We start from the raw sequence: 16,975 nt of genomic DNA on the forward strand, positions 1-16,975 counted from the left end.
AATGAGGAAAATATGTTGTTGCACAATTGAGTTGAATATACCGGTTTTTATTATGATACAGTACAATGACAGTTGGCCAACATTCCTACAACAAAAATAATTTAAGAGGTCTTGGTCACACAGGATGTCAACATGAGGGTTCGAGACCAGTGATTGGAATAAAATTACACCATGGGATACCACATCACTGCACCCCCCCCCCCCCCATACACACACAAACAAAATGACGGCAACACCCACAGTCCCACACACAAACCAATAAAGCACCCATCACTCACAGACGAGGCTGTAACAATATCAACAAGGAGCCACTCGGCACGCGGGGTTCATGATAACCATATACTCACACTGCGAGCCATCACCCCGGCGTGGTATTGCCCGAATCTCTGGCAATCGATGGACAATAAAATTCAGTGACCGGGCCCCGACCCCAGACAAAATCACTCGTGATAGCACACCTCCCCTCGACTATGAGGTCGACAGGTGCGAGGATCAGGACTCAGGGGTCACACAGAGTCAGAGCGCCAGCCACGGTAGATACGGCTAACTGGAGCCACTACCAGTCTGGGAACAGGTAGATCTTCCCGCCGCTGGCAGTCTCGGAGGCAGAGGTCGACGGACTGAGACTGCCCGCCGTCCTGCCGGGCAGACCGAGCCAGACTAGATCAGCTCCAACTGAGGCCGGAGTTCCACCGTCGTAAAGTTCAGCTATAATTCAGAAGTCATTGCCGCCACACGATCCGTCAGCCACCTCAGCTGAGCTCACTGCCCCACACTGCACGCTGTGACGTCCGTCAGTCTGGAGCCGAGTCGTCCCATCCCGTGTAGTTTGGAGCCAGCCTGATCCTATCTCGCTGTCCGAGTGCTACCAACTCATTATAGGCGGCTGTTGGCCGACCCCGACCGGATCTCTGTCTCTCGACTCGGGGCTTCAATCACCTAGATATCACTCGGTCCCCCGATATCACTCGTCTATGAGTCCGCCGCCACTACTCGTCTATGAGTCCGCCGCCACTACTCGTCTATGAGTCCGCCGCCACTACTCGTCTATGAGCCCGTTGTCGTCGGCCTGCTCCACCAGCCGGCAGACGATGGGCGACTCCACGCCCAGGATGTACTGGCACGGCCGCGGCTCCAGCAGGTACAGCGACACAGCGTTCGGCGACTCGGACTGCTTACACTTGAGCTTCACCTCGACCGAGCGCGGCGCCGAGATCTCGTCACACATGGACCCGCCCGAGTAGAAGTGGGAAACGTGTCGCCGTCCGGCCGCCGGCCGCGGACGTTTCTGCGGGTTGTGCGTCAGCCACTCGCGGTGCACGTCACGGCTGAAGAAGCCCAGGTGGATGACCGTTCGCGTGCCGTCTCGGTTCACGTGGTACTGGTCGACCCGTTTGCCGTGGCAGAACTCGTAGCGCCACCAGCCGGTGCCCTGAAGGACGGGAGGAGGTTAGAGGGTGGAGAGAGAGAGAGAGACAGAGAGAGAGAGAGAGAGAGAGAGAGAGAGAGAGAGAGAGAGAGAGAGAGAGAGAGAGAGAGAGAGAGAGAGACCTGTCGCTCTCCCACATTATACTGAGTCCATTCAGAAAAAAAGTTAAAACACTTCCCTCCTTAACCACACAGTGGTCTGTCGCTCTCCTACCCCCCCCCCCCCACACACACATCCTCCTCACCCCATTAATACAGTGATCCGCCCTATCTCTCCCCTCTCACTCACCCCGTTAATACAGTGATCCGCCCTATCACTCCCCTCTCACTCACGCCATTAATACAGTGATCCGCCCTATCTCTCCCCTCCCACTCACCCCGTTGAGGCAGTGCCGGCCGGCCAGGAAGTCCTCGACCAGTTTCTCGTCGTAGACGGCCAGCGGCCGGGCGGTGGTGATTGGCGGCGGCTCGGCGTCCGCCGGCGTCGTGTCCGGGTCGGGCCCGTCCTCGGCGGGGGCGGCGGCGGCGGCGGGGGCGGCGGCGGGGGCGGCGGCCGGCGCGCCGTCCACCGGCCGCAGACCGTGCCGCAGCGCCAGACTCTGCGCCTCCAGCTCCAGCAGCGAGCGCGGCCGCTTGGGCGAGTTGGACAGGGCGATACAGTGGATGAGGTGCTCCACGTCCGCCGTCACCCTGCGAGCACAAGACGACCGTGAGAGGTGTGGAAGTGGCTGGGCGGTAAAAGCAGCATGTGTCTCCCATCCGCATTTGCGGAGAAAGGTGGTCCACTAGTGACCTCTAGCGACGTGAACGGACACTACAACCGTAGCACGACTTCAGTACGAATACAGATTAAAATAGAATGAGGCATTGCACTAGCACTGCAGAGAGCACGGTAAAGCTCAAAGCTACAAATTAGGCGAGCCATCGCCTATCAGTCTTCCTTGTAGTCTCTGTGAATCTATGACTCTTTGTAACTCTGTGACTCTGTAAGACTCTCGGTATGCTCACCTGTAGTCTGGGTGGGCGCAGAGCAGCGGTGACAGCACCACGATGACGTACTGGCAGGACGAGGTCTCCTGGAAGGAGACCACCTCGTGCCGGCCGGCCGCGTGGCAGACGTACCGCACCAGCGTCTGGCGCGGGCGGCCCGTCAGGTCGCACACCGTGCCGCCGCTGTATGTTACCTGGCCGGGTCAGGGGTCACAGGTCAGGTCACAGGTCACACGGTGCCGCCGCTGTATGTCACCTGGCGGGGTAAGGTCAGAGGGCATGTCAAAGGTCAGGTCACAGGTCACACGGTGCCGCCGCTGCAGGTCACCTGGTGGGGTCAGGTCACAAGTCAGAGGTCAGTTCACACACCATGCCGTCGCTGTATGTTACTTGGTGGGGTCAGAGGTAAGGTCACAGGTCAAACCGTGCCGCCGCTGTCACCTGGTGGGGACAGCGTTCAGGTCAGGTCAGATGTCAGAGGTCAGGCCACACACGATGCCGCCGCTGCACGTCACCTGGTGGGGTCAGCGGTGACAGGTCAGGTCAGAGGTCAGGTTACATGTCACACACCGTACCGTCGCTGCACGTCAAGTCAAGGGGACGTTGACTCGTCCAGCTCACCTCCAGGTAGGGGAGGTCGATCTCCTCCAGCCTTAACGTCCTGGGTCGCCGAGAGGCCGGGTCACTCTTCAGGGCGGCGTCCCACTCCTCCACTGTCGGCGGGGCAACAAAGGAATGTCAGATACCAGTCAGATTATGGAAATGGAACGGTCAGAAGTAAACGAGACGACGAGTAACTAAGTAGCGAGTTTCACGATAGATGGACAAACGAAAAGACGGACGAACGAACGAACGAACGAACGAACGAACGAACGAACGAACGAACGAACGAATGAATAAATGAATGAATGAATGAATGAATGAATGAATGAATGAATGAATGAATGAAGAAAAGAAAAGAATGCAAAAAAAACGAACGAACTAACGAATGAACGAACGATAGACCGACCAACTGACCGACCGACTAATCAACCAAACAAACGAACGAACGAACGAACGAACGAACGAACGAACGAACGAACAAGTTCAAGACACAAGACCACATGGATTGCCTATCGAGTATTTCCATCAACCGTCGTTGGCAGGTAACTATTACGTTTGCGCGAATAAAGTGTACCTCATCGAAAGAAACGACCGGTTAATATAATTCATCCCAACACGTGAGCCCGTACAGCTAGGTGATTACCCTCTGTTTGCAGCGTCTCCTTGCTGTATCTGCCCAGGTAGTACTCGATCAGTTTGGTCTGCTTGCCCTCCTTGGTCTCGTGGTACTGGCGCACGTAGTCGCCGTGGCACACCTCGTACGTCCAGTACGACTCCAGCTGGCGGCGGATAGGGCAGGGCGGGGAGGTCAGCGTCGGGTGGGCGTCGAAACGGGGCAATAAGACGCTGGGACTGAATAAGACGGGCGTCTCTAACCTAGAAATACTTCGAGACTAAGGTCCAGCCCAACAGAACCTGCATAACATCCAGTGGACCAGTATCTCCTCGTCACAAAAATACATCGTAACCGTAACCGTACACTTACTTCCATGCCACAGTAAATCCTCCACTGTAACTGCCTTTGTCGCGGTTGGCTGGGTAAAGAAGGGCCGAGCGCCGGGTAAAATGGGGACAATGCGAGCAGCAGAACTCACCCTGTATGAGCAGGCCAGCTTGTTGAACAGAGGCTCCATCAGCTGCAGAGGGTTGGGACCGTCGTACGACGCGTCCTCCTCCTGAGGGAAACAAGAACTGAATGTAATACAGTCATCAAATCAAGGCCCTGTTGGCCACATGGTGAGATCACCAATGACATCAATGATAGATAATGGCCCACACTGGCATCAGCAGATGCAAAATACACAATGAAACTCATTTATGCACAACACAAATTAAGCTACCTTCATTTATCATGCTAGCTAGTCACAAACAGTGGCCTATGACTTATGAAACATGAGTGCATGAACACCAATGTAGCGAGACTGAGAACTAAATGTATCCGAAGGTTGGGACTTTTCAATTAAGAACAATCACTATTCTTTAGAATTGTGATTTTCTATTGAAAATCCCAACCTGAGCTACCTCTCTAGGGGGGTGTTTAGCGTTTCTGCCGCGATTTAGGACATCTTGATACCCTCGAAAACGGCTCGTTAGATTTTCTTGCCATTTTCAGCGTTTGGTCCCCTATGGGGGAGCTACCGGCTGGTACCGGTTGCTTGAAATATAATTAACCCGTTTTGGGGTAATCGGCACGTGCATTTTCCCATAGGGTTAACATGGGGAAAAATTGAAAATGCGATTTGCGCAAAATCTGTTCAGTAATATTTGTCCACATTTTTAGGGTCAGTTCTTGGGCTGGCACCTCACCTTCTGGGGGTAATTATTTAAAATATAAATGACAAAATTTCGGGTAATCGACGCCGACAGTTACCCCATGTTGAGCCTATGGCAATTTCGAAAAATTATTTTCAAATCGATTTTGCAAAAAATTTCCACGTTAGATTTTGAAAATGTTCCAATATGTTGTGCCCCGGGGTGTCGGCTACCACATGGTATGGGTCAGATATGGGGCGATTGAAAAGCACGTGCCACGTGCAAACGTGTTTGATGGGGTAACCTCGTGGAAAATCCGACATTGGCCTACTCGGGGTTCTATGGCGCGGAAACGACTTCAGCTAGCGACACCAAATCAGTGCAGCCGGTGACCGGATGAGTCCAGCTTGTCGCACTAGTGGTCACGTGGCGCACGTGCTATTGCACGTGCCGTGGCACGGGGTTAATTTTTGTGCTTAAATACACCAACATTGTGAAGTGCAAGGAATGGGGGAAATAGCCGTCAGGTTGTCAGTTTTTAGGATAGGGTCGATCTGAAAACGGGTATAGACACAGAATGAAGGGGGCTACAAAACTGCTATCTCGGATTTTTTGTAAAATGAAAAATTTAAAATTCTAGGGAAATTATATATTCGAACGGTGAAATTTCCCTAAATTTTCCCGTTTTTTAAGCTTAGCCGTCCACTGTTCAGTGACGGTGACACCGGCCGGGGTCATCTTTTACATGCTGACGGCTACGTCGATGGGTCATTACGTGGCGTAAACGGTGAAGCTGTCACAGGTCCGGCACGTGCCACGTGGCCACGTGTTTGAGTCAAGTACCTCCCAGATTATCGTGTGTTTGCCGGCATGTGGCCTTATAGCACGAAAACAGCACCAGTCAGGAAGCCTGAAATGAAACAATCGGTAAGGGGACAAGCCCTGCTTGCACCACCGGTGGTCACGTGGCACACGTGCAATTCTGGGCACCTCCGTTGCGGAGATATTTTATAGTGAAATATTCAAATGTACATAACTTTGTAAGTTTAAGTCCGATTGGGCTAGAATTTGGTGGGTGGATGAATTGTTAAGCGACATGAACGAATGCGCCATGTTTGTTGCAGTGCGCCACGTTTGTCTCAAAGCGCCATTTTTGCCGCAAAGCGCAGAATGTGCGTAACTTTGTCGAACATTGGACGATTAGGATGCGCTGTAATTAAGGAATGGCTGCTTAAACGGCAGATATGAATGCACCACATTTGCCGCAGGGCGCCATATTTGTCTTATTGCGTCAGTGTTTGCGTTTTGCCTACGGTGGGCGTTTTTTGCGGCGGTGTTTGCGTTTCTTCGGTGTTTGCGTTTGACGGCGGGCGGCCGCAGCGTTTTTGGCGGTGTTTGCGTTTAGCGGCGGGCGGCCGTTTTTTTGCGGCGTTTTGCGATTGGCGGCGGGCGTGCGGGCGTTGCGGGCGTTTTTTTGCGGCGGTGTTTGCGTTTTTTGCGGTTTTTGTGTTTGGCGGCGGGCGGGCGGGCGATGCGGGTGTTTTTGCGGTGTTTGCGTTTGGCGGCGGACGGCCGTTTTAGCGGCGGTTTGCGGTGGGCGGCCGTTTTTGCGGCGTTTTGCGTTTTGCGGCGGGCGGCCGTTTTTGCGGCGTTTTGCGGTTTGCGGCGGGCGGCCGTTTTTTGCGGCGTTTTTTTGTGGTTTGCGGCGGGCGGCCGTTTTTTGCGGGGTTTTGCGGTTGCCGGCGGCCGGGCGTTATTTGCGTTGTTGCGGTTTGCGGCGGGCGGCCGTTTTTTTTGCGGCGTTTCGCCGTTTGCGGCGGGCGATGCGGGCGTTTTCGTGGCGGCGGTGTTTGCGTTGTTTGCGTTTTGCGGCGGACGGGCGTTTTTGAGGCGTTTTTGCGTTTTTCTGCGTTTTTCGGCGGGCGGGCGATTCTTTTTTGCGAAGTTTGCGTTTGCGTTTTGGGCGTGCGTTTTGCTGTGTTCGCGTTTGAAGGCGGGCGGGCGGTTTTTCACAATTAAAGTCCCAACCTTCGGATCCGCAGAGCTGTTCGACAAGCGCTGCCCGGGTAGTATCCGAAGGTTGGGACTTTTCAATTAGAAACAATCACTATTCTTTAGAATTGTGATTTTCTATTGAAAATCCCAACCTGAGCTACCTCTCTAGGGGGACATTTGCGTTTCTGTCGGAAATTGGGTCATTTTGATCGCCGCCGAAACGGCACGGTAGAATTTGTTGCCATTTTCAGCGTTTGGTCCCGTATCGGGGAGCTACCTTCTGGCAAAGTTGCAAAAAATATAATTGACACGTTTTGGGGTAATCGGCACGTGCATTTTCCCATAGGGTTAACATGGGGGAAAATTTAAAATTCGATTTGCGCAAAAACTCCACGTTAGAAATGAATTATATTTTTAGGGTCGAATCTCGGGCCGGGACCCCACCTCATGGTGGTAATTATTTAAAATATAAATGACAAAAATTCGGGTAATCGTTAAGGACATTTACCCCATGCTGAGCCTATGGCGATTTCGAAAAATTATTTTCAAATCGATTTTGCCAAAAATTTCCACGTTAGATTTTGAAAAAGTTTCAATATGTTGTGCAGCGGGGTGTCGGCTACCACATGGTATGGGTCAGATATGGGGCAATTGAAAAGCACGTGCCACGTGCAAACGTGTTTGATGGGGTAACCTCCGGGAAAATCCGACATTGGCCAACTGGGGGTCCTATGGCGTGGAAACCACTCCACCTAGCGACACCAAATCAACGCAGCCGGTGAGCAGATGAGTCCAGCTTGTCGCACTAGTGGTCACGTGGCGCACGTGCTATTGCATGTGCCGTGGCACGGGGTCAATTTTTGTGCTTAAATACACCAACAATGTGAAATGCAAGGAATGGGGGAAATCGCCGTTAGGCCGTCAGGTTTTATGATAGGGTCGATCTGAAAACGGGTGTAGGCACAGAATGAAGGGGGCTAAAAAACTGCTATCTCGGATTTTTTGTAAAATGAAAAATTCAAAATTCTGGGGAAATTATATATTCGAAAGGTGAAATTTACCTAAATTTTCCCCTTTTTCGAGTTTAGCCGTCCACTGTTCAGTGACGGTGACACCGGCCGGGGTCATCTTTTACATGCTGACGGCTACGTCGATGGGTCATTACGTGGCGTAAACGGTGAAGCTGTCACAGGTCCAGCACGTGCCACGTGGCCACGTGTTTGAGTCAAAAACCTCCCAGATTATCGTGTGTTTGCCGACTTGTGGCCTTATAGCACAAAAACAGCACCAGTCAGGAAGCCTGAAATGAAACAATCGGTAAGGGGACAAGCCCTGCTTGCACCACCGGTGGTCACGTGGCACACGTGCAATTCTGGGCACCTCCGTTGCGGAGATATTTTATAGTGAAATATTGAAATGTACATAACTTTGTAAGTTTAAGTCCGATTGGGCTAGAATTTGGTGGGTGGATGAATTGTTAAGGGACATGAACGAATGCGTCATGTTTGTTGCAGTGCGCCACGTTTGTCTCAAAGCGCCATTTTTGCCGCAAAGCGCAAAATGTGCGTAACTTTGTCGAACATTGGACGATTAGGATGCGCTGTAATTAAGGGATGGCTGCTTAAACGGCAGATATGAATGCACCACATTTGCCGCAGGGCGCCATATTTGTCTTAATGCGTCAGTGTTTGCGTTTTGCCTAGGCGGGCGTTTTTTGCGGCGGTGTTTGCGTTTTTTCGGTGTTTGCGTTTGACGGCGGGCAGCCGTTTTTGCGTTTTTGGCGGTGTTTGCGTTTGGCGGCGGGCGGCCGTTTTTTGCGGCGTTTTGCGGTTGGCGGCGTGCGTGCGTGCGTTGCGGGCGTTTTTTGCGGCGGTGTTTGCGTTTTTTGCGGTTTTTGTGTTTGGCGGCCGGCGGGCGGGCGATGCCGGTGTTTTTGCTGTTTGCGTTTGGCGGCGGGCGGCCGTTTTAGTGGTGGTGTGCGGCGGGCGGCCGTTTTTTGCGGCGTTTTGCGGTTTGCGGCGGGCGGCCGTCTTTTGCGGCGTTTTGCGGTTTGCGGCGGGCGACCGTTTTTTGCGGCGTTTTTTTGTGGTTTGCGGCGGGCGGGCGTTTTTTGTGGCGTTTTGCGGTTGCCGGCGGCCGGGCGTTATTTGCGTTGTTGCAGTTTGCGGCGGGCGGTCGTTTTTTTGCGGCGTTTCGCCGTTGGCGGCGGGCGATGCGGGCGTTTTTTTGTGGCGGCGGTGTTTGCGTTTTTTGCGGTGTTTGCGTTTTGCGGCGTTTTTTGCGTTTTTTTCTGCGGTTTTCGGCGGGCGGGCGATGTTTTTTTGCGAAGTTTGCGTTTGCGTTTTGGGCGTGCGTTTTGCGGTGTTTGCGTTTGGCAGCGGGCGGGCGGTTTTTCACAATTAAAGTCCCAACCTTCGGATCCGCAGAGCTGTTCGACAAGCGCTGCCCGGGCCTAGATATAGGCAGGTGAGTAACTGTGGACCAAAGGAGCAGTGGACCAGTTTAGCCACCCACCTCATTAGGCTTTTTCACACTCTCCACTTGGCAGTTGTACTGCTCATTGTCTTTAGTCAGCATCAGAATCGACTCCATGTCAGGGGCATTCTGAAAAAGAACATATCAAGGTGCATGAGAAACATGTTCATTGCCAGTGCAAGTCAATTCACTATTCATTCAATATCATTTTTATAGTACATGCAAGTTGTATGAGAGCAACAGATGACATTTTACCAGCTACCTGTGAAGATCCACACCAGAAAATAGTTCCTAGTAATAAGTTCATCCATACTTATGCAATATAAACTGAGACCTCAAAGGACTGATACCATAACTGTTGTAAATAAGCTCTCACCAGCAGATCAACATCAGAGCTTCCATGCCAGACAATCTTCCAGCTGGAATCCTCCACAGTAAAACCTGAGAGCGGGGCATGATCTCCTTCCTTTTCCACATTTCCACTAGCTTCATCTGCATGACCAGCTTGCTGATCATCCTGAACAGCCTCTTGCTCTTGGCCAGAACATGTTGATAAGCAAAGAGCACAACCAAGAAGTAATATAACAATCTTCATCTTCTCTGAACAAAAAATCACTTGGAAATATGAGATATTGAGTTTAAATCAATCACAAGTCTTGTGATTAAAGTTCTGAAAAAGGAAACATAACCCATCAAATCAAATCATAATCCACCAGTATATACTGCCTTCAATCCACCTTATCAAATGGCATCCACCAATCCACAAATTTTTCACCAACTTCCTACCACAATTCATGAATTACTAGCTGCATTTAAGTCTGTGGCATAGTTGGAGTAACCATGCACAAAATAAAGTGTTGCCTTGGTTTGTCATATTTTGGCAAAAAAAGACGCTGTCAGGAATCAGCTCATTACAAATACAGCAGCTGAATCTCATTCACTCCAAATCCAGCTCCACTGTGAACTGTCTGATTACTCCAAAGTGTGAGGTCAGTGTTGCAATGTGAGGTCAGTGTTGCAGCTCTGCACTTACAAAACTAAGACCAATACCTGAATTCAAGAAAATTAAGGCCAGGTTGATTTAATTTGAAACAATTATGTTGTAAAACACATGGAAATGGATAAAAACAGGTCAGCCATAAGCACTACTCGTCATGGAAACTCTGGCCCCAAATCCATTCTTTCAGGCACAAGCAAAAGCGTCATGCAGTTCTCTTTTACTCAACACAACCCTTAGCTCTCGGGCTGCATGAAAGGAAGGTTAACTTTCTCCTATTTCAATTAACACATTAAAAATATAGCAAATCTTCACAGCAGCCCACAGCTTCCAGCTTTGGACCTGCAACACCATTTGTTCGACGATTCAGCAAAATAGTGGTTCTATTGATAATAGCCGCAAGTTACCTAGCAACCTCCTAACTTTCATTACGAGTTGCCCGGCAACCAGCTAGTTTCTGCTACTAGCACGTGTCTGTCTTATGCAAATTATGTTTTCGAACAGTGCTTTCTATTATGCTATGAGCTCTGTGGTATGGAAGTTGGGTCCTCTTTGGAGCCAAGCATTTCTGTTTTTTAGTATTTTCCGGTAGAAAGTGCGGAAGTTCTCACTCAAATTTGGCTCAAATTAAGATTGTTCTTTCCTGTTAGACACCTTTTGGATCATTCCTGGCTCAGGAATGGTGGCACTTGGCAAAACCTCTCGGCTCTCACCTGTCAACTTCAAGTGCGATTTTCAGCTTTTTTCAATTGAAGCTACTTCAGAGGATATTGACTAGAGATGAGGCATCAACTCCTCCTACTTACCTCTAATGTTTATGCTAATTTTAGTTTTGTAGTGGCCTTATATTTCGCCAGCCTCGTGAGGAGGAGGCTATACAGCTCGTAAAGTGAGACTGGTTGGTACTTGGTAGCCACTTTTAAAGCAGGATTTAGTCCTAGCTTCTCGTGGGCTGGACAGACTCCTTTCCTTTGTGTCAGCAACATGGAATGAATTATTGGGTAGATTTCCCAAGGATTCTTCAGTCCGGAATCATGGTGATGGAATTACCCTGTAATGGTATTGACTGGTATCGGTACACTTAAGTGGGTGTATGGTCATTATAATGGTATTACAACATATTTCAGATCAAAGAAATCTGTCATATTTGACTATGATACCTTCCTGTAGTGATGTGTCTGTGAGTGGCCTGTGGCATTGTGATGCTGAGTTGCAAAGCCTCAACTTGTGAACACAGGCCTGACAAATTGTGACTTTCTGCATTTCACAGTACACCAAACATGAATTTCTTGATGTTGGTCTGATGGAGTACTTGCCATTGTTTGGAAGCCTTGTTGGAATAGCTGTATTTGGAGCATACTTCTACAGAAGGTAGGTAATTTGATGCCCACCCACCTATAGACTATGAACAGTGGCCACTGGCCACACATGCATCAAATTTCTTTGTTTTACTTTCTCCAATAGAGCTAAGTTTTTATTGTTCACATTTTATTTGGCTCATTTGTTTTCCCTTGAATTATCTGGTACAAACTCCAAGGACAAATCTAGCTGCATGACAGCATGGCCATGGCCAGTGGTCATTTATGATATCTCACAGTCACCCATGACATGTGTTTGCATTTCATGCCATATCTAGAAAACAAATAAACTTTTTGGTTTCCTTGGATTAGGGGTGCTAAAGTAGATGCCACACTAGTCATCTTCTTTGATTAGTTTGAAGGGGGCAGATACCTAATAGGCTGTTAAAGAGACATTTATCCTATCCATTAGTCATTACCACTTGAGTAGGGACAAATTGGGTCTGATGGGGCCCTGCACCTTTCCTGGGGTCTTACTGGACCCTGTCTGTATAGCAAGGGCTTGATTGCAGGCCGTCTGTGTAGTAAGGGTCTGGTCTGACTCTGCAGCCCTGGCCCTGTCTATATAGCCGGGGTCTGACCGGCCGCTGTCGGTAGAGCGCGCGTGGCCGGCACGGCGTGTGACTGCGCGGACCGTATAGACGGCCGCGTGGTGCTCATCACTGGCGCCAACTCTGGCATCGGACTGCAGGTGGCCCGCGAGCTGGCGCTCAGAGGTAACGCGGCACCCACGGAGCACCCGCATGCACGCAGGGGGCACTGCTGCACCGAGCCCGCATGTGACGCGGCTGTGGGTGGCCCAGGATGGTCGTGATTCACCGCCTCAGCCTGGCTAACACACCGGGACGCGGGACGACACAGCAGCTTTTTGCCGGAGGACTAACATCACGCTTTGGTTTGGATTAGAATAGCAGCACACAGGCCTCAAACACTGCATGGACGCACTTACGCTGATTGGTTTTTCACCCTTACGATGTGAAGGCTATCGGTAAATGGCTGATGGGCGCCGCTTTGACAAGCTTCCTACTAGCTGGATCACTGGACTGATTCTAACACCCGCCTCGCTGGCTACATTCGCCCTCACCTCACCAGCTGCACTTGTCTTACCTCTCCGTGGCTTGGACCGGCGCCGGTGGTCGCCGGGTTGATCTGCACTAATGTTCAATGTTCGCTGTCAGATTAGGTGGTGTCTGGCGAGTATGCATTGTCGTCGAACTGTGCTGGATGTGCTTTTGGGCCACCACGGCTCTGCTGTCGTCGGACCATCTCCGTCCTGATTCTGATTCGGTCCGCTTTTTTCGTAAAACCACGATTGTATTATAAATTATTAGTCAGCAGCAACATCGCCGATGTTTGATGACGGGTGTAATGTCATTGGGATGGTTTAACGTGTTTAACTTCTCTGAGCGCCCTCGGCTTGCAGCGTTAATGCATTACTCATGCAATATGTCGGGTGCTTCTTCCGGTCCCTATCCCCATTGCCCGCCCACTATGACAGCTCCGTGCCACTGTAACGGCAGCCGGCGGGGTGCACCTGGACTGAGGCAGCCCCGTGCCACTCTGCTCACAGGAGGTCGGGTGTACCTGGCCTGCCGCTCGCTGGAGGAGGCGCGTCACACCGCCTTCAGCATCATCAACGAGACGAGTAACACGTCGGTGCGTCCGCTGCAGCTGGACCTCAACAGCCTGGCCTCGGTGCGCCGGCTGGTCAGCGAGCTCCGACAGGGTGAGTGAGGAGATCGGCCGGTGCCGTGCTGATTGAGTATCACGAGCATTGGTTTTTGGGGACGGAGATATGCGGGGAGTTGCGTGATGCAATCCAGAGTAGGTATGCTTGAAAGATCGTGGTATAAGTGTTGAGTAAGTGCTGAAGGAGGTCGATGTTCATGGATTGTCCCCGTTTCCACTTACCTTCGAAGCCCTGCAGTGGCTTTCGGAGCTGCTCAGAGGAGGTGACTGCTTGATCTTTCCCCCCCCCCCCCCCCCCCCCCCCAGTGAAATATTGGCTGTCGATAAGGACTCAGGGTTGACCGTTTTGTCTGTGTTTACCCAGTGAAGCTGACCGTTCGGTTTTATGTTCTCAGCTGAGACTCGTCTGGATATTCTGGTGAATAACGCCGGCTGTTTCTACTGCCCGCCGTCCCTGACCGAGGACGGATTCACCGTCACCTTCCAGACCAACTATCTAGGTGAGGGAGAGGCACATAGTTACAGAAAATAGAATAGTTATATCAGCTATCTGAGGATGGGAGAGAACAATCCACCCGTCCCGTCTAGACACATCGAACTCCGTTCGTCAGGCTGTGCCGTCCCTCTCCCGGCCTTCAGCCACTAGCTTATCGAGATACACTCCCGCTTTCTCCACGCAGGTCACCCCACCCCGCTGATCCTGTACCCCACCCCGCAGGTCATTTCCCGCTGACCCTGTGTCTCCCTCGGCAGGTCATTTCCTGCTGACGCGCCTGCTGGCGCCGCTGCTGGTGCAGGCGGCCGCCGGCGCTCGGGTGGTATTCGTCTCCAGCGCCGCGCACCTGACCGTCTCCCGGCTGGAGTTCGACTGCGCCGGCCGCGCCGCGCAGCCCGCCGGCGCGCCGCCACTACCTCCCGCCGGGGTGCCCGCCGAGCCGCCGGCCCGGCTCCAGTACCACGTGGCCGCCTACGGACAGGCCAAACTGGCACTGGCCGTGTTCGCAGCCGAGCTGGCCCGCAGATTGAGGGGTGAGGAGTGGGCTGGAGAGGATGACGGAGGGGGCTGTTCCTTAGGCTTAGGTTTGAGAGCTGGGGTATGCAGGAGTTTAGGGACAGGATAATACTTGAGAACTCTGGAAGGGCGCAGTCGATGGGACACAACCTGCATTATCTAATATTCTCATTTTCCCGCTAATATTCTCGCTTGCATTCTGCTAATATTTTCGTCGTTTTCAGGGAAGGACATTTGTGTGAATAGCGTGGACCCCGGTAATGTCAACACCGACATCTACCGGCACTACCGCGAACTAAACACCTTCCACGTCCGGCTGCTCCGGTAAGTGGCCGCCGCAGTGCGTGGGACGCTGCTGGAGCGTGGACAGCCAGCCGTGTGTGTTTCATGACTGTTCATAGCGTTCAGCACTAGCAGGCATCTGCTGCACTTACCTCTGTGTATACGCCTCTGTAACATCCCTACGATTGGGTTACTTCACCTGACCTGACCTGGCCTGACTCGACTCTCCGTGCGCCGTCAGGTGTTTTCTGATGCGCACGCCCTCGGAGGGCGCTCAGACGGTGATCCACTGCGCGTGCAGCTCCAAAATCGACGGCGTCACCGGACAGTACTTCAAGTAAGTCCACAGGAGGCGTGCTGACGTGTCTTCTCGGAGAAGTCAACGTTGAATACCTCGTCATTTATCACTTACACATTGTGTTCATGGTTGCTAAAATTCTGCATCTCTCAAACGCTTTTATTTGCGCACTTCGAGCCTTTCTTTTCGGCTGACTGTGTCGCTCCATCGTCGTTTCAGGGACTGCACGATAGCCGACGCGAACCCTCTGGTACGGGACCGTGAGGTGGGTGAAGAACTGTGGCGGCTGAGCGACCGGTGGACGGGACTCAGCTCACTCTGAGCTATCTGAGGGATCTAGGAGACCGGTGAGCTCTCTCTGAACTGTGGACTCTCTACCACTGCAATCGTGGGCGGATCTCTACCTGCTGTGAGCTTAGTGGCGTGTGAGCGGAGCAGTCGTCGCTACAGTGACAAACTTTTGGTATAGTGTGATCTCTGGTAGTTGTGATAGCAGACTCCCTGAATCTCAGTGCTGTATCGGCGTCTGATATAGCCGCACAGTAGCTCGCCAGACCGGCGATAACCGCGGCTCCCCGTGAGTCCCTGCGCCGCTCATCATGTCGCCGATCCACTGGCGCTCGTCGGACGGTGCCGTGGAGCGGACCCTGCTGCCGACCGAGGCGGACCGCTCCGCCGGCGGGGACGGTCCGCCTGAGCCGGCCGGCCTCTGCCAGCCCGGCGCCCGCTGTCGACTGCTGCTGGAGACGGAGCCCGACTGCCCGCCGCCGGCCGGTCTGGACCTCAGCGACCCCTCGGTGACCGCCTGGCTGCCGGCCGGCGCCGCTACTATCGGAGAGGCCGACACGGAGCTGGACCGGCTGCTGGAGCGGTGTCTGCGCTCCCTGCGGCCCGCCGACCGCTGCCGGGTGGTGCTGCGCCCGCGGACAGACCGGCTGCCCGCCGCCGCGCGCGCCGCAGGGGAGGAGGCGGTGCTGACCCTGCGACTGACAGTACTGGAGGTGGAGGGCGGACGGCCGGACGCGCGGCTCTCACAGTCGGAGCGGCTGGCTGTCGCCGAGGCGTCCCGTCTCAGAGGGAACGAGCTGTTCGCGGCCGGCCGGGACGTGGACGCGCTGTACCGGTACCGACGCGCGCTGGCGCTGCTGGTCTATATACTCCCCGAGGGACTGAGTGAGGCGGAACGGGCGGCGGTCGCCAGCGCGCGGCTCGCCTGCCGCGCCAACCTGTCAGCCGTACTGCTGCGGCGCGGCCGTCACGAGGCAGCGCGCGCGGCGGCCTCCCGAGTGCTCATTGAGCAGCCGAACCACGTGCGGTGTCTGTACCGGCGCGGCGCGGCGAACCTGGCGCTACAGGACCACGAGGACGCCGAGCGGGACCTGCGCCGGGTGCTGGAGCTGGACCCCGGCAACGCGGCCGCCACCCGGCAGATGGCGCTGCTCGATAAACGGAAACGCGACGTGGATCAGCACACGGCCAACTTCATGACAAAGTACTTCCAGCAGTAAGCCGCGCCGCCGCTGGTGTATGGATGGACCCTTTCACCGGCGTAAGTGGCCAGGGCTTTATGGCCATACGTATGCACCATTCGGGTGGTGGTGATAGGGAGTGAACGCTCTCAGCAGAGCCATGACAGACGACATTGTAAGCTGCGCCGTCTCCCTGTTACGCTTAGTCGCCTATTATGCTGCCGTTAGGTCAGCGGTTGCGATGGGATCAGCGATTTTGGGCTTCAACCGACCTGCTCGCATGCATATGACATTTCAGAAAAGGCGCCGGGCTTACAGCAGATTAATTAGCACCGTGTCGGTGCCATTGTGGCCGGACTGGCTACCCGCAGTTTCTGATGATGTGCGGTGAGCTGGGCATTGTTATGGTCTGGAACGAACTGTTACGTCTGTACCTCACAGGACCGGCTAATTCCTCCACCTCAGCCTGTGGTGAGTGCGGTGTTTGATGCTGCCAGCGCTCTTCCAATACGCGTTGTTATACACATATGGGGCATTGCTTTGTGATATAATAAAGCAGTTTTGTGATAATGGCTTTTGCTTGAATAATGATTGTTGTGCGCAACACTCGTCTTGATGTGTGTCACG

General features: G+C 53.0%; 3 protein-coding genes across 3 annotated transcripts; 2 read left to right on the top strand and 1 right to left on the bottom strand.

Moving 5' to 3' along the window:
* Positions 1-31: 31 nt before the first annotated feature.
* LOC122382551 (endoplasmic reticulum lectin 1-like) lies at positions 32-10,481 on the bottom strand. The gene is made up of 9 exons (XM_043368041.1): positions 10,465-10,481; positions 9,620-9,913; positions 9,283-9,372; positions 4,116-4,196; positions 3,665-3,800; positions 3,040-3,131; positions 2,437-2,612; positions 1,806-2,118; positions 32-1,432 (listed from the first exon to the last, which is right to left on the bottom strand). The coding sequence occupies exons 2-9, from the start codon at positions 9,836-9,838 to the stop codon at positions 1,040-1,042; spliced, it is 1,500 nt and encodes a 499-aa protein (XP_043223976.1). The 5' UTR covers positions 9,839-9,913; positions 10,465-10,481; the 3' UTR covers positions 32-1,039.
* Positions 9,195-16,918, top strand: LOC122382553 (retinol dehydrogenase 12-like). Its single transcript, XM_043368042.1, has 9 exons — positions 9,195-9,234; positions 11,511-11,611; positions 12,196-12,314; positions 13,169-13,324; positions 13,683-13,787; positions 14,041-14,316; positions 14,524-14,623; positions 14,823-14,918; positions 15,099-16,918. Exons 2-9 carry the CDS (start codon positions 11,544-11,546, stop codon positions 15,199-15,201), a joined length of 1,023 nt encoding a protein of 340 aa, XP_043223977.1. The 5' UTR covers positions 9,195-9,234; positions 11,511-11,543; the 3' UTR covers positions 15,202-16,918.
* LOC122382556 (FK506-binding protein-like) lies at positions 15,479-16,387 on the top strand. Its single transcript, XM_043368046.1, has one exon. It carries the CDS (start codon positions 15,479-15,481, stop codon positions 16,385-16,387), a length of 909 nt encoding a protein of 302 aa, XP_043223981.1.
* Positions 16,919-16,975: the final 57 nt, after the last annotated feature.

The sequence above is a fragment of the Amphibalanus amphitrite genome, unplaced genomic scaffold (assembly GCF_019059575.1).
Source record: "Amphibalanus amphitrite isolate SeventyFive unplaced genomic scaffold, NRLGWU_Aamphi_draft 000142F_arrow, whole genome shotgun sequence".
Lineage (NCBI taxonomy): Eukaryota > Metazoa > Arthropoda > Thecostraca > Balanomorpha > Balanidae > Amphibalanus > Amphibalanus amphitrite.